Below are 26,924 nucleotides of genomic sequence, written 5' to 3' on the forward strand. Positions count from 1 at the left end.
CCTGATTCTGTGATCAGACATCGGAAGGGGCTGCCCAGGGAGGTGGTGGAGTCCCCATCCCTGGAGTTGTTCAAGGAATGACTGGACGTGGCATTTAATGCCACAGTGTAGTTAACAAGGTGGTGATCGGTCACAGGTTGGACTCGATTACCTCAGAGGGCTTTTCCAACCTAACCGATTCTGGGACGCAGCCAGTCTGCTTCCCACCCAGGCGGGGACACAGGGAAGAACTACATCTCCCAGCGCGCCCCGCGGTGGCCCGCCGGGAGCGGGGAGGCGTGGCTCGGCCCGGTGCACGCCGGGAGTTGTAGTCCCGGCGGAATTGGCCCGGCGCGGCACCTCCCTCCGCGGCCGCTCCTCCCCGTGCCCGGCTCTCCCTCCGCAGACGGAAGCCGGGCAGGGACGAGGGAGCCGGGAAAGCTGGAGCGGCAGGATGGGGGACTCCAAAGTGAAGGTGGCGGTGCGCGTCCGCCCCATGAACCGGCGAGGTGAGACCCTCCTTCCTCAGCGAACCCCCCGCTCCCTTCTCCTTCCCGAGAGCAACGCGGGACCGGGGGGTGCCGATCCATAGGGACAGGTGTCCATAGGGACAGGTGTGCCCGAGGGCGGGTGTATCGGGGTGTGAGCGTGTGTATTTATTTGTTCATTATAAATAAATACACCCCGTATAGGCACGGGTGGGTCCGTGAGCGAAGCCGCGCTGCGCTCGCCCCCCTCTCCTGCCGTCCCTTTTCTTAAATCTTCCTAGTTTCATGGCTTTTTTTTTACTCTCCTTGCCCACTTCGCCCCTTCTCCACACCTCCTGCACCTGCTTTACAGCCGGGCTGTGCCCGGTTCCCGCTGGGAAAGCCCTTCCTTCTTCCTGCTTTGGGGTTTTGGGGGAAAAATTCCTCTTTTTCTGTATTTTGCCCCGTGTTAATCCATCCCGTCGCTCTCCAGCCCCTATTCCTGCCCCTCGGCGCTTGAGTGGGACGGATTTAACCCGATGACAGTGACACAGGGGCAAAACCAAGAAGGAAAATGGAGAAAAGGAAGCGTGAATTGACAAGAGAATATTTTTTTGTTGTTGTTGCTGGGTTGTTGGTGGGGTTTTTTTCCCCCCCCTCCACGAAACTTGCCTAAGGGTTATGTTAATCAGACCGTGGTCTGGGCAGCTGTTTAAATGTTTATTACTTGTCTTAATTGGAAAAACTTGCTCTGGATGATGAGGAAGTGAGTATGAAAAGGCAGCTTCAGCCAAGGAATGGGAAGGTGAAGAAGGCAAAAATCCAAGAAACGTGTAGGGTGGCTTCCCCCCCCCCCTTATTCTCGCAGGACTATGCCAATAATTCCTTTTGGGGAAAGGGAATCCAGTGAAGTCAGTTTAATAGCTGAAGCAAAAAACAGGAGGGAGGGGGGAAAACCCTTTATCTTCTACATGGTCTGAAACAAAGTAACTTTTTAATTCTTTTCAATTGAAAAAAAAAAAAAAGGTTAAATATCGAATACAGAGTTTCCATACCTTGCAAAACGACAGCAGGGGAACGTTCTTGGTGTTCACAAGAGCTCTGGAGTCCCACTTCCAGAAAAAAAGATGGAGTTGATGTCTTTACAGTCTGGTGGGTTAGGGATATTTTGACCAAAACCTGCATTTTGTTAAACCTCAAGTCTCAGCTCTCAAAACTGAGGAGGGACCCATCCTTGTGGAGAATTGCTTGGAGGAGGTGGAGTGACAGTGTGGAAGAGTTGGTGGAAGCTGGGAGAGCAGCTGGAAGGTGGTGCCTGGTTTCAGTGACAGACGTGGGCTTTCCTCTTGCTCATGTCCCTTTCCTGTCGTAGGTCATTTCCTTGGCTGTGCCCCAGGCACCTTCTGACTGGTTTACCCCTGGGATTAGACAGTAATTCCAGTGGGAAGGGACCTCTGGAGGTCTCTGGTCCAATGCACTGCTCAGAGCAGGTCAAATGAGATGAGGTTGCACAGGGCCTCGTTCACTGGAGCTGTGAATCCCCAGGGATGACTAATGCACCTCTCCCTCCCAAGTATATCCTACATCTGTTCAGTCCTGAGTTTGTCCATGTGTGTGATTCCAGCCAGGGACTCAGTTCTGCAGGAAATATATGTGGGCAAGAAGTAAGGGAAGTAAAGGAATCTGGGAGAAGGGAAGATTGTATCTTGTTATCTGAGCTATTTCATGGAATCAGAGAATATCCTGAATTGAAAGAGACCCACAAGGACCATTGAAGTCCAACTTCTGGCTCTATTTTGTTCTCTCTAAACTTAACAATGTTATGGGCTGGAGGGGATGGCTGAGCCCTGGTTGTTAGGAGGTTGATCCAGGAGGGAGAGACATTTGTGTATCAGTCCTTGGTGCTCATCAGAGGGAAGAGGGACATGAACCCTTCACTCTTGGCACATTTCTTGGCAGTTTGCAGCTATTAATCATCCTGTTATTTGTAAGTGATACCTAAATCCATTTAAGTCTAGCCTAAAAGATCAATGTCTTTTTCTCTCTCAAACAAACAAAATGTCCTGGAATTGAGTTTTTTCCCAGCAGATTGTCACAGTCAGGTCTAAACAACTGTTAGCTCCATGTAGTATTTCTGATGCTCCTAGAATTTATACAAATAAGCATTGATATCAAGGCTACTATTTTTCTTACCCGTTTAATCTTAAATTTAAAAATTTGTGCAACTGATTCTCTGAAGAGTCATCCACTTGTGAGGCTTCCGTGGCTCTGCTTTTTTAACAGGCTTTGAGGCCAGAGGCAGCTTTCCTGGAAGCTCTCTCATGCATACTTTGTTCTGAGCAGTATTTGTATGAAGTTCTGGGGCTTTGGACCTGAAGCAAGTATTTGTTTTCTTCAGGATCACGAGTAATGTTCTTTCCTTCCCTCTGCACCGAAGGGCTTAACATTGCAAACCTGTCAGACTGTGGAAACTTAAGCTTTGAAATATTCTCAGTGTTTACTTGTGGTGGTGGTGGTGGTTGTCTTTGGTGTTTGAATTATGAATTTCTTCAGGCAAGGGTTTATTAGGTTAATAAAAGTGGTGTGCTTAACTGTTACTCGTTTTTACAGCTCATAAAAGTATAATGGGTTCCTTCCATGCATGTGGAAGGGATTTCTCTATCAAATAGTTGGTTATTTATAGCACTCACATTTCAGGGTGTTTATACTGAGGGTCCTGCATCATTCTTATGCTCAGTGTGGTATCTATAAATTAAGTTTATAGTACTCATTTTTAGGGAGGGGAGGGATTTGTAATTGTACTTGGGTTTCCTGGTTTGGTTTTGGTTTTTTTTGTTTGTTTGTTTGTGGGGGTTTTTTTTGTTTGTTTTTTTTTTTTTTGCATCTAGGCTACTTTTTTTTTTTTTTTTTGTATCTTGCTTCAAATTAGACCCAATCCTACAAAGCCTGCATGGAAGCCTTGCTTTGGAAAGCCATTGCTGTGTCAATGTGGTTGCAGCACCACATCTGAAGTTGGAGGCTCTGCTGGGTATCAACAGAGGCTCCTTTTTTTCCATCCTTTCTCCTTTGCAAACTGGGATCTTGATTAACAGGCTTTTATGAATTAAATAATCCAGCACTGTTTTGTTAGATAAGACAGTCTTCTATTTTCTTGGCTCTGTAATTCACTGAAGTATTTCCTAGTGCACTGCTTTATTCAGATGGGATCTTGATAACAATCAGGAAGTTCTTTTGCTGTTTTATTTCAGAGTTGCACTGGATTTCCTTTTATGAATGTGATGTTTGGCTTCTCTTAGCAGATATTCATTATACTTCAGGCAAATGCTGTGCAAACCATACCATGAAGCAAAGCAAATGACAGCTGGAGGCTTTTTAATTAAGATTTTTCTTACTGGACACTTTGTTTTCAGGTGATGTTGGGGTATAGGCATCACATAAGTACGTTTAAGTCCTTGGGTTTCCTTGTGCCTTTGAATGAATTCAGTGTAGCATTAATTAGTGCTGATAAAAGATGTTACATTTTAAAAGACTGCAATTTACACTCAAGGATGTGGTCGATGGCACCTTAAGCCAGTCCAAGCTGCTGTTGTGTTGCTACATCTCACTTGGGTTAATACTTTTCTGTTCAAAAAAAAAGGCAGGAAATGAACTGCCTGCATCCTTGCAGGATTAAACTGTTCTAGGATTGTAGTGTAAAACCTACAGCTCCAGTTTAAATGTCTGGATTGCCTGTAGATATGCATTCTGGTATCTATTATGTTAACATGTATATTTATCCAGACTAGTTTCTGTGTTCAGACAGGGGTTTTCTCATGCTTTGGTGATCCAGGTTCTGTTTCCAGTGCTTGTAAGGAAGGAATTTGCTTCTCTGTCTGCACAAGCTTCTGACCGTGGTGTCAGGTGGTAATTTTATGTCCTCCCACTCTTTGGAGGAGGTTGCATTTCCAGCCACTTGAAATGTTTCTGGGGTTGAGGTGAGGAGGTGGAGGTTGTTCCTATGTTTTTGTTTGTTTGGAGATGACAACAGAAACAATTTATCTATAAACTGGAGTTTGTGCAAGCCGGCTTATAAGATTAATTATGGTATTAGAGTGAGTGGAATGGCACCTGTTGTATCCTGATGGCAACATGGAAACCACAAGACTTTACCATTATCACGAGTGCCTAGAGTTTGGAATATTTCCTGGTGATTGCTGATAACCTATAAAAGTGTTTGTGGTACGAGCAGGATTAAGCTCGAGATATGGTGCCAAAAGGGGAAAGGATGCAGAGTTAATGTTTCATCTTGTCTTCCTCAGTGAGGCAATTGTATTTTAAAAACTCCTAAGGTGCTACAAGCTTCCTCCCCACAGCCAGAGACTCCCAGGCAGCCCAAGGTGGAAGCCACAAAGGCAAACAATTGTAGTGCTAATTACACCCGAAGTGCAGGATGAGATTACCTGGCTGCTCTGGTTTCACAGCGGCTTGCTCCTCCTCAAGTCAACAGAAGATCAGGTGGACAGGCTTTGAATAGTTCTGCCTTGGCTTTCAGGTTTGCATTTCATCCCTGTGAACTCCAAAGCCTGAAAGAAAGCAGCAGCCTGGAGTTGTGTGTTGAACTTCCTCAGCTCTCTGAGCTGCACCAGAGGGTCACCGGACTGAGTTACTCACTCAGTCCCCAAGAGCTGAGCAGCAGCAGAGCTGACTTGTGAGTAAGGTTCATGTAAAGATACACCGAGGGCCTTTACTAAAGCTGTTTGGGAAGCATTTTTCTTGCAGAGAACGAAACAGCAAAGGATCAAACTTATTTTTTAGCGTTCGGACGACGTAGCGTTAACGTGTGAGGGCAGCTTGATTTCATGTGCTCATGAGCTTGGGTTGACTTCCACCTCATCGACAAGCATTGTGTGCCCCTCCAGATGCTCTCATACATACTTAATGAGCTCTAATTGCTGCAAACTGAAATTTTCATGACTTATATTTGTGCAGTTTTCATACAGCAGAGAAGCTTGAAAGATGCCTGCATAGGGGAGACGTAAGGGACAAATCAAGTTGCTGTATTTCTGTCAGAATTTATCATCATTATGTCGTATAATTAATGCCCTAAAAGTGCTTTTACGCTGTTTTTTCCATATAAGCTCTTAGCGTTGTCATGTAGATGCAAGTTATTTTCACTCATATAGTCAGTTTTTCATTTATTTGTGTTGGCTCCTACGTAGCAAAGGGCAAAGAGAAAAGTCACTCTTAGGAAACAAATGTTGGCAGGGCATCTTGAGGACTTGTCTTTGAACTTGCTTTCACATGTCTTTTTCAAACAAAAACAAAACAAAAAAATCTAAACCCAAACAAAAAAATCAAAACAACAACAACAAAAACAAAACAAACCAACCAACCAAACAAAAAAAACAACAAAAAAAAACACCAAAAACACCCCCCAAACAACAGCTTCTCTTTTTTTTTTTAGTTGGCATTTATTTAATTTGTGTGATAAACAAACTTTTAAATGTTTTTAGATTACTATTTAAACATCTCAGCGTTATTGCCATTTGCTTTTGGAGACCAAGAAAAGTGCAAGGAACCAACTGCAATTTCTTATTCAGTGCAACTTGAAGGCTCAGGCCACAGCATTCCAGTTCTAACCTTCAAGGGAATGTTAATCTCCTGAAAATCTACTGGCAATTTAAAATATAAAATTTCTATCGTCTGTCTTTACAGGAGATTATTCTGAGCTTTTGTATCTGGGGCCAATTTTGGCTTATGAGCTTAGTGCATGCACTTTAAACCTTTCACATTTTATTTTTCATACTTCAGTTGGCTTCCCTAGCTTTTGTGAAACTCGACAAGAGCTGTTGTGCTGGTTCCCAGTGACTCTACAGAGCTGGATGTCCATCTCCAAGGGGTCCTGGGGTGTCAGTGCTGCCCTAAACCTCGTAGTGGAACCAGGGGGAATCTGTCACAGTTTTTATTGGACCTGTGTTGTAACACCAGGTTCAGATCTTTGTTTCGTTGGGGTTTAGGATCAAATGGTATTTGAAAGGGCTGAAAAACTGTCAACCTTCATAAACCAGCTTGTTAAATTGAGATCTAATGGGAAAATTCGTATGGCAATGAAAGCTCTTGATTAATTGGGAAGTGCTTTCCCTTAATTCACACAATCCCAGAATGGTTTGGGTGGGAAGGGACCTTAAAGCTCATCTTGTTCCACCCCCTGCCATGGGCAGGAACACCTTCCTCTAGCCCAGGTTGCTCCAAGCCCCATCCAACCTGGCTTTGGACACTTCCAGGGATGGGGCAGCCACAGCTTCTCTGGGCAACCTGTACCAGGGCCTCACCACCCTCCTAGCCAAGAATTCCTTCCCAGTATCCCATCTCTCCCTGCCCTCTGACAGTGTGAAGCCATTCCCCCTTGTCCTGTCCCTCCATCCCTTGTCCAAATCCCTCTCCATCTCTCTTGGAGCCCCTTTAGGCTCTGGGAGGCTGCCATCATCATATAAAATGTGAAAATATAAAGAGGAAAATATGGAAGGTCACATAAGTTGTAACAGACTTTTCATCTTTCCTGGCTGTGGTACTAAAAGCCTTTAGTTCCAAACTCCAGTTTAAACCATTGCAGACTGACTTATTTACTGTGTCATCTTTCATTTTAAGATTGTTTCATGCTGCCCTGTAAAAGCTCTCTGTTAGGATCATTTTGTTTGGTTCTGAAATACGGTAACCTTAAAATGGGATGGGTTTTTAGGGTAGTGGCTGAAAAAGGTGGCAGTTCAAGTGGTTTTTTTTGTGATGCAGCCGAGTTTGATCCGTGTCTTACTGGAGTGAGTTGGGTATAACATTATCCAGCCTGTGCAGCTCATCTTTGAAAACAGTTCCCTGCCTGATCCATAAGCAGAGATGGAGATTTCCCAGAGGTGAAAACAGCTGACATTTTCCAAAATACTTCTCTCCCCTTCCCCCAGGATTCACATCCCCTCCTTGTCCCTGCCCCAAACCTGCTTGGTTCATTTTAAAGTTGCACCTTTGCTGGTGTTTCCTAACCCTGTTGTGGAAACTCTGCTGGGGTGAGTTTATGATTACCAGCCTCGTGACTGCTATTACAGAGGGAATTTAAACTCCTACCTGTTGTGGGAATGGACCAGTGCCTGCTGAATCCATTCCATGTGGTGTTAGGCTGCTCCTGGCTTTGCTTTTCCAGCTCTCTCTTGCTTGCTGACTTTTCCACCCTGTTCGAAACACACCGAATTTCTTAGGCCAGTGAAAAAGCCCAGAGTCATATGGGTAGAATGAATTATTTTTACAACACCCATAAGGCTTTTATCCAAAGGCATAATAGTAATTTTGGATTTACACAAGAGTGGTTTCAGCTGAGATCTACATTGCCCGAATCCCAGTTTTTATCATCCTAGAAAAGTCTTGTGGGGAGTTGAAAAATCAAGGGAGAGTGGCTTCCTTCAACCCCCACCTTCCAGTTTTACAAGTAAAATAAAAACTCATCCAAGAGACTCTCTGTGAGTAGCTTGGACACACAGGACTTAACAATTATTCCTGCACTCAGCCCAGCTTTGCTTAACACTTCCATGGCTGTGAAATGTAAATGATACGTGTTACCCTTTTATTATGGATGTCACAGCTCTCTTACTCCAAAGCTGTGAAAGAGAGACTTTCATTCCCTGCAATAAATGTTTCTTGATGTTGGGAGTTGGAGTTTTAATTCTTCAAAGAGCAATTAGCTGATTAGTTGCTTGATTTGCTGAAGCAAATGAGGAGTTGATTGTGTTTGCTCGGTAATGACTGAAGGTAGGAACAGGTTGGCAATAATAATGGGGGAGATTTTATTTTTGTTTGAGAGGCAGGATTTGGGATAAATGTCCAAAGTTTGACAGTGAGCCACTTCTGTCATCTTTTAACTTCTCCTAAATTTTGTGCTGCCTGAAAAAACACCTGTATTATAGGTGGAAAAAATAATAATACCGTGCTTCATCAAGTGAGTCCTTACTACAGGATGAATTAATTGGGTTTTTTGGATGTGCATGGTTATCATCTTATCTTGGTGCATCCTGATTTTCCTTGTTGTTCAGGAGCAGCAGGTACACAGCTTACCTGGGAGACACTGAAACTAGTAAAAGTAAGGGTGGAGTTCCTTGTGTGATCATATCCAAAAGAGCAGGCAGATAATTTGACTATAAGGCCAACCTGCTTAAGTGATATTAAAAACTTAATGAGGTGGAAATCATGATGATATAAGTTTCAGCAGTGGCTAATGTAAGATTCATCTCTCAATTTACTGGAAGCATTAAAGAAATCAGAAATCTGTCAAAGAACATGGTTTGTAATAGAGCCAGAATTTGTAGAAAGTGTGTGATGTGCTATTAAATCAGGATTTAAACTGTTTCCTCGGCTAAAAGGAGAGTTGCCATGTGAGCCTTTGGCCAGGGTAACTGGGATAAGCAGCCTTAAGGCTGTCTGGATGCACGACCCAGCTTAGAGGCTCAATATAACTGTTTCTTAGGGGTTTATTTCATGTGACACCATGAACTGATGGAGCAGTTCAACCCTGCTGGGACAAGGTCTCTTCCCTCTGTACAGGTCTACCCACTGTTTGCATGGCCTTTGTCCTTGTGAGCTGTCCCTGGGCTGATGGAGCTTTCCACGGGGTCTGAATACATCCATTTTCATGTTGGGTGGTTTTCTGCTGTTGAAGCAACTTGAAGTGACTTGCAGAGGAGTCTGCTGAGCAACAGGCACAGGAAGGAAGGGCTGAGCCCTCTGTGTTTGGCAATAGCTGTTAGTTTGGCTCACCCCATCTTTGTCAAGCTGTGCTGTCTGTGACACCAAGGTGAGGGGTTTGAACGTTACCTGTGTCAGGGTGATAATCAGACAAGGTGTGTTGCACAAGACAATTTGGCTTTGAATCTTTCCTTCTTTTCCTGTGAGGACCTTTGACTTGAAGGAAGTCTCATATCCTGCCTGTGTGCTTCCTTAAGTGTATTTCCCAAAGAATACAGGTAAGTAAGACCATGAGTTCACTGGGCAGTCGTGGATGCAAAACCTGCCGTGGGCATCTCAGGAGATGGATTAAAAACGTGACAGAGACCATGCTGCTTACAGGCAGCGTGTGCAGACCTTATGCTTTGCATGAGGCAGGTAAAAACCTCCCTCAGTAGCTGGGAAAAGCAGGTCAGTGCAACACAGAATGTTAATCACTAACCAGCCAGCCCGAGATAAAGTGCCTCGTCGGATATGGGACGTACGAGGAGTATGGTTTCATCTAAGCAAGCATGTATTGCATATTAATGATGGGTAAATTGGCTTTCAGGGTGTGGAGAGAAATTAAAATAAACACTGCCTTCTGGAACTTGTCTGGCTCTTCCTTCTGCAGAAGCACAGGGTAATAACAGAGGAGCAGTTTTGCTCAGAAGGATTTCAGTTCCGTGTGACTGCCTGCTATGACCAGTAACCTCGAGCTTTGCCTTTCTTTGTTGAGTGCCAAGCAGCAAAAAGCTGTAACATTTCTTTCAAAAAATTGCCATGGAAGAAACTCCCTCTGATTATGTTATTTAGCAGGAGCAAAAAAGGTGCTGTGCAATAATGAAGATCTTTAGTCTTTGCCTGGGAGATTTTCAGTCTGAGTTTATAAGGTGCTGTGAGGTGAAAGAGCAAGTACAGGTGACACAGGGGAGGAAAGAGCAGAGATGAAGGAGGGATGAGGATTATAATTAACATGATTAGACACGAGCTCATTTTGGTGATTCAGCTGAGGTGTTGAACCCTGTGTGGAGGTTGTTCAGCGTAGCCCCTCGTCATCCTGGCGGGGTGTGAGCAGTGTCCTTGTGTGTTCATTGGAATCAGCACTTGGATGCACTTTCCAGGATCTGTGTCATAAGGCCTGACTTTTTGGTGTCCAGGCCCTCTGTCCTGGGTGTCTGTGCTTTATTTCATATCTAACTGCATTTGTCACTGGGTGGATACTTTGGACTGTTGTCAGTGTTATCTGAACCCTTTATTTTGCTTTCCCCGCCTCTACGGCCGAGAATTCTCATGCCCTCCAAATATCCTTATTACTCATCGTCCACATCCCATTGCTGAGCGTCCTTTGGAAAAGCTGGGCTTTCCAAAAGCTGACTGGGAGCCCGGGGGGGGGGGGGGGAAGGACAAGCCCTTTTTCTACGTGCTCCCACCTAAATTATTTTTGATGGGACTTGAATTTCTCGGAGCAGGTGCCCCAGGACTGACAGCTGGCACCACACGCCGCGGTATCACAACAGTGGCCCGGGGAAAATGTGCTGCAGATGGCAGGGGCAGCTTTCCCCTGCGAGCTGGGAGGCATTGAGGGAGCAATAAGAAGAGCTGTCAAAGTGGTACCATGCCTAAATGGTTCTTTTCCCCCAGAAGAAATTTCATACTGCCCTTGTGTATGCTGATTGTCCTTCAGTGAAACCTAAGTGCTCTTTCTTGTTTTGAAAAGAGTGCTTGCTTTAAAGCTGGACAGGATCCATCCCATCAGAATATGCCTAGAAGTGGAATTTGGCAATAGTCCTGTTTCTATTCTCTAGCTGATGGGTGGCTGTCAGACTGCATGAATAAATTTGGTGTCTGGAGGAAGTAATGGTGTATATAATCCCAGTGCTTTAGGAGCAGCACTTGACACTCTCTCATTTCTTTATAGAGCTTGATCTGCATACAAAATGTGTGGTGGATGTGGATGCAAACAAGGTTATTCTTCATCCTGTAAACACCAACCTTTCAAAAGGAGATGCCAGGTAAGATTTTTTGAATTAGGAAGGTCGGGTTTCGTAAATTAAATATGAGCCTAACAACTAGGAAATGTAGGCCTTGATAGAAAGCTTTCAGTTTAAAAAATAATATATATTCTTTCCGCAGTGTAATTGCCATCATCCATAAAATAAGGCTGATTTTGTCACGCTGGGAAGTTGCTTTGAAAACCTTGTGCTTTCTGCATTTGCTTCCTGCTCTCCACAATGTTTTAGTGGTTATGGGTCCATGAACTATTTAACTTTTTTTCTCATAATGCTGTTATGAAAAGCAGGAGAAATTTAAATCTGTAAAATAATTCGAGTGGGGCCCAGTTTGTCATTTTGGGATGAAATTAATTTTCATGGCTATTTTCTCGTAATGGGTCATGGTGTAAGAAGGGGAATGGGAACATGCTGGAGAGATTTAGCTCCAGGAGTTTCTTGACAGTGGGGCATTCCATGCATCAAAAATCCTTGGAAAAGTGAGTAAGGGTAGGGATCAGTTCGTGTCAGAACAAATCCGTTAAACTACTGTGAAACTGAAAAGTCATGTAATAATTGATAGAGTTAAGGTTGTGACTGTTTAATTTATTGCTTGATGCCAGGGGAGGAAATGAAAAAATGTGTGCATGAAACAAAATAACAGGGGTGCAGGAAAAGGCAAAACCTTACTGTTACTGGATATCTACAATCATCTGTTTTCCGGGGAAAAAAAAGGAAGAGGTAAGGGTAAAAGTAAAAAGGGTAACAGAAAGGAAAAAAAAACATTAGTTAAACACATAGAAGAGCTTTGTTTAAATTTTCATGTGAAGCTGAACTGTATATCAGTTGTCAGTAGAAGTATTCATTAACTGATCTCTGATAATTTAAGGTTCTCAAACCCAAGTGGCAGTAAATGGAAAAGCAAAGAGATCATCAGGTGAAATATTTACTTTCTATTGTCATTAGCTGAGAGATTTATTACAGACAGTGGGACTGGAGCTTTAATAAGTTACTTAAAATCAAACAGGCTCTATGTGTGTGTGGGGGGGGTGTTTTTGTTTGTGTCGGTATCCACCTCCTCCAGAAACACGTGTATTGTTCAGCTGCCAAAAACCTGCGTTGATTTGAGCCTTTAAACCAGCTAAAAATGGCAGGAAATTGAGATTCTCAGAAGCTGAGTCGGCCACAGCTGGATTAAAAATGTTACTCATAGTTTCTCTAAAACGTGGCAACCAGTCAAATGCATGGTTTATCCTCCCTAATATGTGTTTAAAAATGTTCACAGGGCAAACACATCATGCAAATCATGCCCCTTGGCAAGGGAGGGATGGGTTGGCAGTGGTTGAGGTCCCAGACAAGGTGGTGAGCTCAGTGTGAGAATCCAGCCTGGGAGAGCAAAGAATACTTCATTTGCATCCTCACAAATAGCCATTGCTAATCTAGGCAGGAAGCATAGGAAAGTTATATGGGGTGATTTAATAGCAGAGGGAAACGTGGAGGCCCATGGACTTGCACTAAAGGTTTGCCTGCAAATGGTGAGACGACATATCTCAAAAATATAATCTCAGAAACACAGTTGGGTTTGGAACAGGGTCCTATCCAGCACCTCATACCCTTGGGAGGCTGCTGCTGAATTGTCTTGGCTTCTGCAGCTCCATCAGAGGAGTCTTAAATATCAGCTCAAGGAAAAGGTTAATCTTAGTTACAGGTTTTCTAAGTTTTGGGGGTGAATTCACCCTCAGGTTCTGCTTCTGTTTCTGGATCCATCAACTACTTTTCCTTGTGTTACAAAATCATTCCTTCTGATTTCAGACTGTTTTAGTGTCTAAAGTGAGCTGGAGGAGTTCTGGCAAACACAGAGTGCTCTTCACAGGGAAAAGAAAAGTAAATAATGCTGTAAATACACTGTTTAGGTGCTCGCAAGGCAGGACAGGTTTGAAAACCTTAAGAGCTTTCCTGTGTTTCTCATTAAGATGCCAAAGTCAATTTGGGAACTGGGAAAAGAATTTTAGAAACAGAACTCTGTGCTGTCACATCCCCACTTGTCATGACTCAGCCGTGTTCTGGCAGGGAGTGACATTTGGAAAAACAACCCATGACTTTTGGAAATACGTGGGGTTTTTTTTTTCCCCCACTTCCATCCTTTCTGGGAGAAACCAAGTCTGGGAGATGGGTGGGTGTAAATAAATACCCCAGCTTGGGGTGTTTGGGGCCTGGCTGCTGGAGGTAGCAAATTGTGTCGATATAATTACCACTGAAACGTTTTCAGGTCTTCAGAAAAGTGTCTCCACTGTTTCAGATGTGGCGTTAAAAATTAAGGAATGTTCTGGAAATCCAGGTGGTAACTCATGGACCTCATTTTCTCTATGAACTGAATATATTATTTACACATTTCTCTAGAGACTTGAGGGTTAATAAGTAGATGTAAAACACTCTTAAAAAAGAAGTCCCTTTTCATATGGCTTCAAAAATCTGGCGTTCTCTTGTTATTCCTTAACCAAGAAATGACCTTTCCTGAGGTAGAGCAAGGCAGCAGTTATTTTATTGAGCAATCCTTGATGGGCTTGTGCAGGTTTCAGTAACCTGATCACGTACAAAAGATCAATTTTTAAATCTGTGTATGACCTCCAGGCTTTGCTACTAACCTTGGCCTGTTGGGGGGTGGGTTTGGTTGAGCTGAGTGAAAATTAAAATTACACTGTGTGGAAACGGTCAGGCTTTTCTTTAGCTGCTTTCACCAAATTATTTGTGACAGAGCTTCGAGTTTTGTCACAATTTTCCCCAGATGACCTTTGATGTAAATGAAAATGTCCCCTCTTGAGGATGTGTGAACCTCCAGGATGGATAATATCATTAGCATGACTTGTCCCCTCTTTTGTTTGCCCTTGCTGAGCTGTCTGTTCTCTGCTCTCCCTGTTGCAAAGGTCAAGGCTAAAGTTCCTTTATCAACTCAGGGTTTACTCTGTGCTGCAAAGATTACTCACAGCATTATTGCTTGCTGGCTGGGGCTTGGGAGAGGGTGTGAACTCATTTTGATTGAAGTGAATAGATAAGTCCTGGGCAACAATTGGAATGTTTATAGGAATCAATTTTTTTTGGAAAATCTCCAAACAGACTCTAATTACTCCAGGTTCCTTTACAGCCATTTTTTTTTTAACTACAAATTTGCTTGTGCTGTAATTTTGTATTTCCCAAACAAAACCTCATAAAAAGACTTGATTTTTTTTTTTTTTGACAGGTCAGACAAAGAAGTTTTATTATATCTTGCAGGCATAACTGTAATTGATGTGTAAGTGATATGAGCTCAGAGATCAGTTGTGTATTAGTCTGGCACAGGCCTATGAATCAGCCTTGATATTTGTAAAGCAAAGCATTCATTAAATCTGCCCAACAAACCACCTCTGAGCCTTTTTATTAAGAGAAAATGCATAAAAATGAAACAAGTGCTGACTTCACTGTACTTTTGTTGCACTTGGAGGTTTCTAGCTGCTTTCCCTCTTGTTTTGCAGAACAGAGATTCCAAAGACTGGCACAGGGTAAAAACTCTTCCAAGGAGTGAGTGCAGCTAAATGAAGCTGACAAGTGTGTTAAACCAGGCTGGGTTTTTCCTTTTCAGCTATTGTAATGTCTTTATAATCACTGCTTTGTAGTAGATAATTCAATAAATGAGGATATTTTTTAAAGATTTGCTTTTAAGGTATCTGTTTCTGGATTTAAATTGTTTTGCTTTTGTGTACCCACACAGACAGCGTTTTTGGTTGTGAAGTTGTGATGTTTAAACTAAATTTGGTTGTTTTTAAGGAGTTCTGGAAATGGAGAAGGGGTTTGTTATTATCTTAGACTTGAGGATTTTTGTAGCCTTGCAGCAGCTGAGCTTGATGATTCCTGCTTTGAGGAGGAACTGGATGAAGCCCAAGTATATTTTACTTAAAAAGGAATATTTTTATAAGATTCCTCTGCCATTCCAGTTCCCATTTTCTTTCCAAGACAAATGACAGCTCTGGAGAAGGTTGTGGGGAGATGGGGCTTGGAGCAACCTGAGATAGTGGAAGGTCTCCCTGCCCATGGCAGGGGGTTGGAATGGGATGAGATTTAGGGACCCCTCCCACCCAAACCATTCCAGGATTCAAGCAGATAATAAATTGCTGATTTCAGGTGAGTGCTGGAATTCAGGGAGTGGTTGGGTTGAAATGAACAGCCCAGTGTGTTAAAACTTTCCACAGTTTGTCTTTGGACTGAAGTTTTTTCTTCTTACAAAGAACCTTTTAATCCTTTTAAAGAAGAAATGAAGATTAGGACCAATTCTGGCAAAGATTTAGATATTGAAAAAATGCTACCAGAAAACAAGTGTTGGAGTCTCAAGGACTCAGCAACCTTAGTTCACTTGTTTTGAAGGGTTAAGTGTGAAGTGAACAAATGGTAGCAAACACGTGGAATTTTAAATTTTAAAACAAATAGAACGGGGTGTCCTTGCAAGGCCACACGAGCTCCCTGCTCCCCTCTAGCCAGGAATCTTGTGATGTGGAGGCAGGAGCATGTGGAGAGGCAGGATAAGCTCCTGCTTGGCACAGCCTGGGCAGTTACACAAGGTTGGGGCTGCACAGAGCAAGGTGAAGCCGCCTTTCACCTGCCTGGGATGTGTGGGAGACTCCTTAGCGTGACTCAAGGACTTCCCTTAAAGCTGCCTAAAAGCTGAAAATAAGTCCTGACTTACCAGGTCTTGCTGTGGGGAGCGTTGCAGACCTCGTGCTCCCTTGATAAGAATGGAAAATGCTAATTTTAGTGTGGAAGTGACTGAATAATGAGGTGGTAAAGCGTGCATGTAAATTGATTTCTTTTGCCAGAATTATAAATAAGGGAGTGTGTTGGTTGGGGAAAGTGTATATTAAGTGAAAAACTTAATTATAAATTAAAAGTATCTCTTTGTGACGTGACAAAGCATATATATCACATATTTTAGTGAACTGTACAAGTAATATATATGGAATGGCAGGCAAAAATCCCAGTTAAAGGAAGGTTTGGCAAAAGTTGAAAACATCATAATCCTGTTTATCTGTGTTATGGTGTCTTACAATTTTTGCACAATGAGTCAGTTCTCATATCTTCCAAAGCAGCATGCAGGGAGTCAAGGTGCCTAGAGAGGAAATGCTGACATGATAGAGGGGTTATTGTATATGCAGACAGATGTGAACTGGAGAAGCTGATTGCTGGGAGTAACCAGGAAAATTTTGAGTTTTAAAATATGGTAGCAGGAGCATGCAGGAGTGCACACTTCAATTCTACCCCAGGAGAGAATGTGCATCATCAGAAAACGAGGCAGATCTGTGAAGGCGGTGCTATATATGGAATTAATCTGCTGAAATCCACCCCCCAAGAAAACAGCAAGAGGCAATTACTGGTGTATATAGTCATGGAAAAATGCCCATATTTTCTTGAAAATGCCCCAGGATCCTGCCTGATGTTAGGCAAGAGCCACTTGGAGAGCTGCCTCGTCTTAGGCCGTGTTTTCTGTGTGTCCCCAGCTGTTCGTGCATTTTACTGAGAAGTATCAGCTGTTGGACTCAGCCAGAAATTGAATATTGAGCTCAGTGAACCATTTGCAGGCTGTGGTGCACTTGCTGTTTGACAGCAAAGCAATTTTAAGGAAAGAAATGTTATTGTCTTTGAAGTTGGGTGCAAACTGATTGCGCTGCACGTGCCTTTGCTTCTCTCTATCTTTCCTGGCATTGTGTTAATTCCTGCTGTGCTGGACTGGTTGGGATGGGAACAATTCAGATTAGGATGTGTGGGGAGGACACACTGTGTTACCTCCTTGCACTGAGGGGGACTGGCTTCCTGCAGGGGTGAGGGTGCATTCTAACACATAAAACTCTGAGAATTAAATTTCTGGGTTAGATGTTCCTTCAGCCTTGTCTTCCAGCGGACACATTTATGCAGCATTTCATAATGCAGTTCCAGGAAGTCATGGGGGGGGAGGGAATGTGTTTATATTCCCAAGACTGATAGCTGACATCCAGAAGAAAGGGAAGTTTGCCCCTCTGAATATCCAAACTGGTGTTTTGTGGGCACAAACCAGCTCACAGGAAGTTCATATTTGCAAAAACAGTGCCTTGAGATTTTCCTGCACAGCTCTTTTGCATCTCTGTGTACAACTCTTGTTTCACTCGTTCTGTAAAATTATAGTTGTTTCTGAAGAGCTGCCTCAAGTAGGTATTTCTTGTTTTTATTGATCAGGTCACTGAACAGGCTAAATAAGTTAGAAGAGAGGGAGAGAATAAGCGTCATTTAAAATGGACGGAGTAATTTAAATGTGTGAAAGAAATTATGTTAAAAACATTGCTTTTTCAGTATGTTATCAGAGTTTGTTTTGTAGGAAGTTGTATTAAACCTATATGATGGAGTATACTCTATAAACTTGTGCCAGGGGAGGTTTAGGTTGAATATTGGGAACATTTTCTTCACTAGAAGGGTTGTCCAGCCATGGCACAGCTGCCCAGGGCAGTGGTGGAGTCTCCCTCCCTGGAGGCATTTAAAAACCATGTGGATGTGGCACTTGGGGCCATGGGTCAGTGGTGGCCTTGGCAGTGCTGGAGGATGGTTGGACTTGAGCTCAGAGGCCTTTTCCAACCTAAATAATTCTATGATTCCTTGTGCATTAAAGCCAGACTGCATCCAGCTGCCAGTCATCTATTTTACTCAGAAACGCCTTCTGATATAAAAATTACATTAGTAAATAGCTCTGAGTTGCTGCAGTACCTAGAAATCATTTTGTTAGAAGTGTGAAGGTCATCTGTTTGTCCTGGTAAGATCTTAAATCAAGGAGGAGTCAGGACAGACAAAGCATGGAGTTGATGTCCCAAGGACGGGGCTCTGGTACTGCACCTCCAGAGGCTTTGGTTGCACAAGGGAGGAATTAATTTGCTCAAGGAGGTGAATGCTTGTCATATAAAATACTTATCTTGTGTAAAATGGAGAAGTGGGAGTTCTGCCAGGAGAGAAGGGGGTTGCTGCACTTCCAAGTTGTGCTTTTGAGAAAGTGTGTTTGCTACAGCTCGTGTGCTTTGCCTGGAGTAGGAAAGCGAAAATGCAAGACAGAAACCCTCCACTAATTTTTGTGGTGGACAAAAAGTAAACAGAACTTTGAATTCTGCTTGCCTGTGTCAACGTGCTTAAAAAAAAAAAGACCTGTAGCCCATTTTGTATTGCTCAAGAAAATAAATAGTGAGAGACTTGTGTTAACAGTTTCTTTTATAGCCGATTCCCTTCCCACCAGCTGGGTCACACCTATTTAATTCTACCTTTTTTATGGCAAACATAGTCATGGCTAATTAGGATTATCTGGTTTTTTATAAACTCTGTGCCCATGTGGCAAATGAAAACAACTCTTTTAACACGAGCCATATCCCCTTGAAATGAGAACTGGGTGGCCACCTCATTAGTAGGAATCATCCTTGGCCCCCTCATATTCCTTGGCTGAACATCAAAGAAGCATTTTTGATCTTGTTGCTGGTTTGACCAAGTCGTTAATAACCTGCTAATTTGAGAGGAAGAGCAAACAAATGAAAAATTAATTTGGTTCATGTGTCATGTGATCTGAAGTAGAACCTTCAGCTTGTGCTTTATTGTTTGCTAACCTCTGGTGCTTTTTCTCCTTAAAACCCAAAACATTTGTGAAGTACCTGCAGCCATAAATCTTCATTGATTTGAAAGCTTTTAATAGACTGTGCACCCTTAGCATGGTTGACCTGCTTGCAGACAGCACTTGGAAGTTGGTGGTGATGGTTGCTAAGCAGCCTGTCCTTCAGGAAAACTCCTCTGGATTTGGCAAAGGCTTTTCACTGGGAGTTATCTGAGGATTGGACTTCTCCAAACACAGTCATCTGTAGTTCCTTCCCACCTCTAAGTGCTATCAGCAGCAGGGGCCAGTTCCCAGAGTTGGGTTGTTTCCTTGAAAAACCCCCAAAACAACCACAAAACAAAACCAAAACCCTCTTGGTGGCATATTGAAGACATTAGGATGAACATGTTTAGGTTTTGAGTGGAATGTAGCTTTTATTTAACTCTCTGTAGCAATGTTGAGAGAACTGTCAACAGTTTTGGTTTTCAAGCCCACCTATATCTGAAGCTTCCAGTAGCAGGTCGTTGAAGCTTCAAGGAGAAGCTTCAATGTGTTAATTGTTTCCTTGGCTTGTTAAACCTACAAGCTAAAACAGACAAATCCATTTGCTTTAGGAAGAGTCGCTTGGAATTTGGCTCAGTGTCAATCTTTTCCTGGACTTGGCTTCCAGTGGAATTAGGATTTGACCCAGTGCTTTCTAGTTCAGCCCAATGGCTTTTTAAACTTTGCTGCAGTTTAGCTTTATCTCTTGTGAAAATAATTTAAAAGGGCATAACATTTGATTTGATTGTAGTAATTGTTTGAAATCAAGTCAAAACTCTGAATGTATGAAAATAAGGAAATTATGCCCAACAAATTACTCTGTGCTACTCTGAGAGCATGAGCTGAAGAGAGGCAATGAAAGCTGAGCTTTAAGTTTGAAATATTTCTTTTCTGTGTTGATCTAATATGTTAACAGAAGACCTAAAGTCATTAAAGTATATTTAATTATATCAAATCAGGAAAGATAGGGGACTGACCTCATGGCCATCAGCAGTGGGAGAAGTACACAAGGACAGAGAAAAAAATATTCTGAGGGAATGTTGTAGCTGTGAGTGTTTATGTGAAGTTATTTCATCTTAATTTCCAACTCCGGAATAACAATGCTTGTTGAGGTAACACTAAAAGGGATTTGGCTGTCAGAATGGTGTTGAATAATTCTGCTGCAGGCTGAAGGATTATTTCAGTGGCTGGAGCTGCTGGATTCTGTGGAAGGGCATAGATGCAGTTGAGGAACAGCTTTTAAAATCTCAGCCCTGGAAGGCGTTTGGAGTGTCAGGGAGTACCTGGCACTGTCAGTGAGTATGAGGCACCTTCAGGGAGCTCTCATCCCTGTCAAATAAGTTCACATCAATTTTTAGAACAGAACTTAAAATTTATATATATACATTAGACTGGTTTTATGCCCACCAATCTTGTTTTGAGGGTATTTGAGGTTAAACACCAAAATCTTGATCTCAGACTAATATGATTGTGAGAACAGAACAAGATACAAGAGGGTATTTCTTGCCATCCAACGTGATTGATTGGTAATAACCAGAATAACTTCGTCTGTGCTGAACAATTCTAATGCTCTTTGCTTTGATGTGTCCCTCAAACTAATTTAAAATAATCTGAATGTTCAGGGTTGAGCATGTGTGGCAGGACATGGTTTGATGCTTTCTTGAGGAGATGGATAAATGCCTCATCATATTACCAGTGATTTTATGCTCAAATAGAAGAAAATAGGTAGAAAATATCACATATAGTCTTCTAATTTCCTTAGGTTTTGAAAATGGAATATAAAACTGCCAGGGTTTGTTTCCTAAATTATTTATTATTTATTATGGAAAACAAATAAAGGAGAAACCTTGTACCTCTTGGTGTCTTACATTCATTGTCCTGAGGAACTTAGAACAAGTTTTTGGAGTCACTTGAGCGCATTGGTTTGAGGTAATTTGTCTTTTTTTGTTGTGGTGGTGTTGATTTTTGGGATGGCACTGTTGCACTTGATGCTTCCTTACATTTAAGGGGATTATTCCAACTCTGCCACCAGCTCTGTAAAGTCTGAAATAAAACTACTGAATAAGTAAACTAATGAAACAAGAGGAACTTGTTTCTGTGTGTCTTTGTTGCAGTAAGCTGAGAACGTTGAAAATGCTGTAGCAACTCAAGATTTGCTTCAATATTTGATATTCTTTTACCTATTTGAATTTCAGTAGATGGGGAAAACTGTAACAGGCCTGTTTGTTCTCCTCCTTCTCTGAGGAGAAATCAATCCTCAACATCTTGTAGGTATTTTGTTTTTTGTCTTGCATTGAGCTGGGGCTGCAGGAATGCAGCATCTGCTGCTCTTGCATGGGCAGCACCCTTCCCTCTGGCTTGGAATGTCTGTCCTTCCTGGAAAGAAGCTCTGGAAGTGTGGCTGTGTATGGCCTCCTCCTAAAAGGAGCACTAAATCTTTTTATTTATGGTGTTGCAGATTTAGAGCTACCAAATCACCAAACTATCCTCTCCTGGTTGTAATTTGCATTAAAATAACTCTTATCTTTATCTATTCATTTGGTGTGGAGCAGGACAAAGTGAGGATATAAATTTGGCTTCCTCTGCAGTGCTGTGGGATAAGTGTTGCATCCTGTGCTGTGGGAGTATGTGAAATAAAATAACATTTTAATTGCTGCTTTAAAGTTCACGGCATAAACTTTGATAAGCATAGGCTTTGATAAGCACAGACCATCTTACAAAGCTGCAAAGCCTAATTATTGTATCAGTGCTCCTGTGAGGAGAGAAGCAATCAGGTAAAGTAGTGATTTTTTGGCTAAATGACTGCAAAGGAAGAGGGCTGGATTTGCAAGATATCAGGAGAGGAAGGATGGACTTCACTGAGAGCAGTGGCTGCACAAGGGGATTTAGGTTTTGCCTCAGCTCTACCGTATCCTTCTTATCTGAATTTGGGACAATCACTGCAGATTCCTCTCTTCCATTTCGAGCTTCTAAAATAAACCTAGCATTTTTTCCATTTTTTTGGTTGATATCTAGTCCAAGAAGGGTTTTATTGTTTGGAATGGTGGCTTTTTATTGTTTGAGTAGGGTGGCTTTTGGGTTGTTCTTTGTCGTTGTTTTCTTGGGGGTTTTTGTGTTTGGGGTTTTTTTTTGGTCTCCCTTCAGCAAGAAGCTTCCTGTGCTGGTGTATAATTAATCAGGTCACATCACTTAGTGGGACCAGAACTCAGGGCCTCTATATTGTGGTGGTGACGTAAGGAAACCCTATATCTTAATGTGTATTGTCTGAGGTTCTTAGGCTGCTCCACTTACTTGAATTTTCAGCCTTTTGGAAAGCACAATAGCATTTTCTTCCTTTCTCCTCAGGGTTTGTAGACTCCTGCCAGCGTTTTGTTCTGTCTTTCAGCAGTTGCAGCCTCACTGTGCTGATGAGATAAATGAACTGAAGGAACAGGATATCCACCCAGCTTTATCTGAACACTCCTGCAGTGACAAGCACTTCCAGCTCTCTGAATTTTTTAAAGCGTTACTTGCCTGTGTTTATGATCTGAATGTTGTTTATGCTTGGTAACAAATGTTATTACTTTTAAAAAATTATGTAATATGACCAACTCTGATCAAAATTTACCTCTGATCAAACTGAGGGCATGGGATATTGGGAAGAACTTCTTGGATCTGAGGGGTGGTGAGGCCCTGGCACAGGTTGCCCAGAGAAGCTGTGGCTGCCCCATCCCTGGAAGTGTCCAAGACCAGGTTGGATGGGGCTTGGAGCAACCTGGAATAGTGGAAGGTGTCCCTGCCCATGGCAGGGGGTTGGAACAGGGTGAACTTTAAGGTCCCTTCCCACCCAAACCATTTTAGGATTCTATGGCAGTGACATTATCCATAGTTTTATTCTTCTGTCCAATATTTTCTTGGTATAAAGGCTCTTCTCCCTGCTCCTCTGAGCTCTTTGACTGGTATTTGTCACCAGCCTTTGTCTGATAGCCCACATATGTCTTGTTTCTTCTCAAAAATGCACCTAAAGATAATGACTTTGCAGAGTTTGCAGCCATGGTACCACAGGAAGGAAAAATTGCAATGTGCTGAGCAGGAACAGAAACACTTCAGAGGCGTGAGGGGATAAAAACCCAAAAGACAAAGAAAAAGCACAATGCAGGTTTTGTGGCAGAGAAGAGAGAAATAAAGATGGTTCTGGGAGGAAACAATTATCTGGTTGTTTTACTTATGTGCTGAAACCACATATATACCAGATGAGGCTACAAACATCTCTGCTGCCTGCAAATTGTCTCAGTACCTGCTCTGCCCACAACAGTAAATAGATTGTGCAGTAACTTTGTGCTAAAACCTTCCATCCTTGCTCCACTCCAGCCTGTGCAACTGCTCTCTGCAGAGTTTTCACACGTGGTTATTATCTCTTCCTGTCACCACTGAGATATCTTTCTTTGCTGCTGCTAAGAGTTTAATTGAATTGCAGGAGGAGCTCTGGCAAGTTCCCAGTGCAGGAATTAGGGAACTGTGGCAGGTTCACGTGGACTGTGAGTGATACAGAGCAAGCTCAATTCTGCTTGCTGAATAATTACTGCAGCACTTGGACACAGGTTTGGAAGGAGGCATAGGATGGTCCTCCAGGACCCAATCTCTGGTGACAATCATTCTCATGGATAAATAGTGAGGCATTTTACTTGTGAAGGTGACACAAAGTGAAGCTGGTAGAGCTCTCTGATAGTGTGTGATGTATATCCTGCTACAACTTCTTGCCAATTGCTGTGAGCCTTTTGAATCATGGAATGGTTTTGCCTGGAAGGGACCTTAGAGATCATCTCTTTCCAACCCCCTGCAACAGTCCAGGGCACCTTCCACCATCCCAGGTTGCTCCAAGCCCCAACCAACCTGACCCAAACCTTTCCAGGGATGGGGCACCCACAGTTTCTCTGGGGAACCTGTGCCAGGGCCTCACCATGCTCAGAGTCAAGAATTCCTTCCCAATATCCCACCTGTCCCTGCCCTCTGGCAGTGAGAATCCATTCCCCCTTGTCCTGTCCCTCCATCCCTTGTCCCAAGTCCCTCTCCAGCTCTCCTGGAGCCCCTTTAGGCACTGGAAGGTTCTCTAAGGTCTCCCTGGAGCCTTCTCTTCTCCAGGTGAACACCCCCAGCTCTCCCAGCCTGGCTCCAGATGCTCCAGTCCTTGGAGCATCTCCAGGGCCTCCTCTGGACTCACTCCAGCAGCTCCACATCCTTCTTGTGTTGGGATCCCCAGAGCTGGAGGCAGCTCTGCAGATGGGATCTCACCTGAACAGGGCAGAGGAGCAGAATCCCCTCCCTTGACTTGCTGGTCCCACTCTTTTGGATGCATCCCAGGATGCAGTTGGCTTACTTTGTAATCTTGCTTTGTAGTCTTACTTGTAATCAAACATTTCCTCATACATTTATTTTCCTTGTCTTCTAGTCCCTGTTCAGGTTTCTTAGGTGATACTTTCCCGGGTCAGGTCATGCCAGAACCCCCTTCCAGAAGATGTTGCTGATGTTCTGCTCACTCAGCACAGGCTGCTTTGTTGAGCAGGGAGATCAGGTGGCTGCCTCCAGGTTGGAGATCTGAGAGGCAGTGGAGTCCTGGAATATTTTGGAGTTGCTGCTGTAGTGCTGGCAGGTTCACTCATGGCACTCTTAAACACAGTGATGTGGAGTCAGACTGGTTGAGGCTGGAAGGGGCCTCTGAAGGTATCTGCTCCAACCCTCCTGCTCAGGCAGGGTCTCCTGGAGCTGTTTATCCAAGATTATGTCCAGATGCTTTTTTAATATCTTCAGAGCTAATTTATGTAGCTCTCTGTACATTAATAAAACCCCAAGTTGTTTGTATACTGTTGAGGGGTGACCTGATTCCGAGTGGTACCATTTGGAATACACCTGCCTTGCTGAAATGTGGGAACTAAGCTGACAGAACTCAATATAAATACCAGCTGCCACTGTGTAATTGTGGCCATAATTAATATGTTTGAAAGTGAGAGACAGGTTCCTTTTCAAGGCAGTGGTGATGTCAGCAGTTAATTGTAGCTTCATTTGCAAGAGATTATTTGGCTACAAGTCTGTACCTTTTGGTAAATTGTATTTAGCAGAACATCCATCCAGAAACTATAAAAATTAATCACAGTTACCCAATGTTCATCTTGAATAATTCTTTTCTAAATGAAAACTTAGTTGAGACCTCATGTTGAAGAGATACCCAGAGAAATTCCACTTTAAGCAGCACTGAGTATTTCTTGTGTTTTGGCTGTTGGCTGCTTTGGCTTCTGGGGACACCAGCTTTGAAGGTTGTCCTTTGTCCTGAAAAATCATGGATTTTTAAAATTATTTTTGCTTTCCTTCAGTCATTTGGGGAAGATCTTGCCTGAGTTTTGGGGTAATTCTGGGCTGGTCTTCAGCACATTATTGGTTACAACTTTTACTAAAATTTGCCAGACACGCTCCACGTTACCATGGATTTTGAAACAACATTTTTCCTTACATTTTGAACATGAACTACTACTTGGATCCTTGAACCTTGACAATGGCAGATGTTGGTAAAGTGGCTTTTAAGTGATCCAGACCTGCATAGGTAACAAATTCATCACCCCACGTGATGGATTGAAACAGCTGCCATTGCACAGCCAATCCAGAGGTGATTTATACAGAATTTTACACTTTCTAAAACATACTGGTATTTATTGGATGAACTGCATCCTAAAAAAAACCCACAGTGTGCCCCATAATAGTTGCTTCTCATAGTATCCAGAGGCATAAATGCTTAGATCTTTTTGCTGAGTATTGGATGGATGCTTGCAGAGTGAAATCCACACCTCCAAAATCTTGTATTATAAAAATCATACAAGGAAAAATGTTAGATAAGAGAAGGCATAATTTGAACATAGACATTGCAGGTAAGGTAGGAAGGTGAGTGTTGAGGAGCTCATGGTCATGCCTGGGCCTTACACTTGCTGTGAATTTTGCCAGATATAATTCCAAAGGCTTCACTGGCACTAACAAGTTCTAAAGCTGTTGCCAAGTTGCATAAAAGTCATTAAGCCTTGTTTATTGTCAGGATTAATGCTTAGCAAGAGCTTGATTCCTTAGGGAAAAGTATTGAAATCCATCCTTGCAGAAAAATGAAGTTAATTTTTATCACAAAAGAAAGTAACTTGACAACTTAGTCTGTCCTGGCATCTTTAGGCCAACAAGCAACTAATTACAGCATAATTGTGGTTTCTCCTGCTGTTGTCCCATCTGGATACAGTAGTTTATAAAATATTATAAAAACAGATGAAATGGCTATAAATTGAAAAATCTTTGCTATTTTGCAAATGACTGTGCTTGGAATTAGGAGTGGAGTTTTTGAGCAAGTTTTTAATCTGCATTTGAACATGATTGTAATGAAATATAATGAGTTTATATTCAGACTTAAAAATCTACTGAAAAAGGAGGAAAAATCTTATGCTGAAACAATTACTAAATTTTTTATTGTGATTTGAAGCATGGCATTTGAAGGCCTTTTAAAACCTATTTATAAATCAGATTCTCTTAGCATACAGTACCAAAGGCAGTATGGAAAATGAGTAATAATGGCAGGAGTACAGTATAAGATGCTTGTTCTCCCTTAAAAGGAGATCTTGAGTTTATTATTTGAATTCCAAGTCAGTGGAGCCTGTTCTTATGGGAGTCTTTTGCCACTGATGCTTTAGGGAATCTTTTTCTTTGCTAAACCAACTGAATATATTCAAATTATGGCTTCTCCTGTGAGGCTCCTTTGCAGCTTTTTTTCTATTAGTTAATGTAAGAAAAAAAAAATCGTACCAATGGTGCATCTGAATTTGGGGGAGGGAGGGTTTCCTCTATGTCTCAAACCTTCCTCTTTAAGGTTTTTTTGCGTGGCATATGGGAAGGGACCCTGAAATGGCCTTGAGAACTCCCTTTAGAGTGACCTTGTGCTGTTGCCATGGTGTTGTCTCTGCCCAGGAAGAGCCCAGTGCCCGAGACGTGCTCTCAGCACAAAGCAGACTTGTCCAAATGGACAGTTATCTGTTGCTGCATGATTTGTAGGGATGGAGGACCTGGAGTCATCACAAGGGATAAAGAAAAATCCATTGGAAGTGG

At 42.6% G+C, this 26,924-nt stretch overlaps 1 protein-coding gene across 2 annotated transcripts in view; it reads left to right on the top strand.

Annotated features, from left to right (window-relative positions):
- Nucleotides 1-330: 330 nt before the first annotated feature.
- KIF13B (kinesin family member 13B) overlaps nucleotides 331-26,924 on the top strand; it is a 128,600-nt gene continuing 102,006 nt past the window's right edge. For both annotated transcript variants that reach the window (XM_051811961.1, XM_051811969.1), the window contains exons 1-2: nucleotides 331-488; nucleotides 11,089-11,182. In XM_051811961.1, coding sequence (XP_051667921.1) covers nucleotides 434-488; nucleotides 11,089-11,182 — 149 coding nt within the window. In that variant the 5' untranslated portion in view covers nucleotides 331-433. The remainder of the gene's footprint in view (nucleotides 489-11,088; nucleotides 11,183-26,924) is intronic.

This window comes from Manacus candei, unplaced genomic scaffold (assembly GCF_025592945.1).
Source record: "Manacus candei isolate 608988 ecotype Guabito, Panama unplaced genomic scaffold, ASM2559294v1 h1tg000007l, whole genome shotgun sequence".
NCBI classification, from domain to species: domain Eukaryota; kingdom Metazoa; phylum Chordata; class Aves; order Passeriformes; family Pipridae; genus Manacus; species Manacus candei.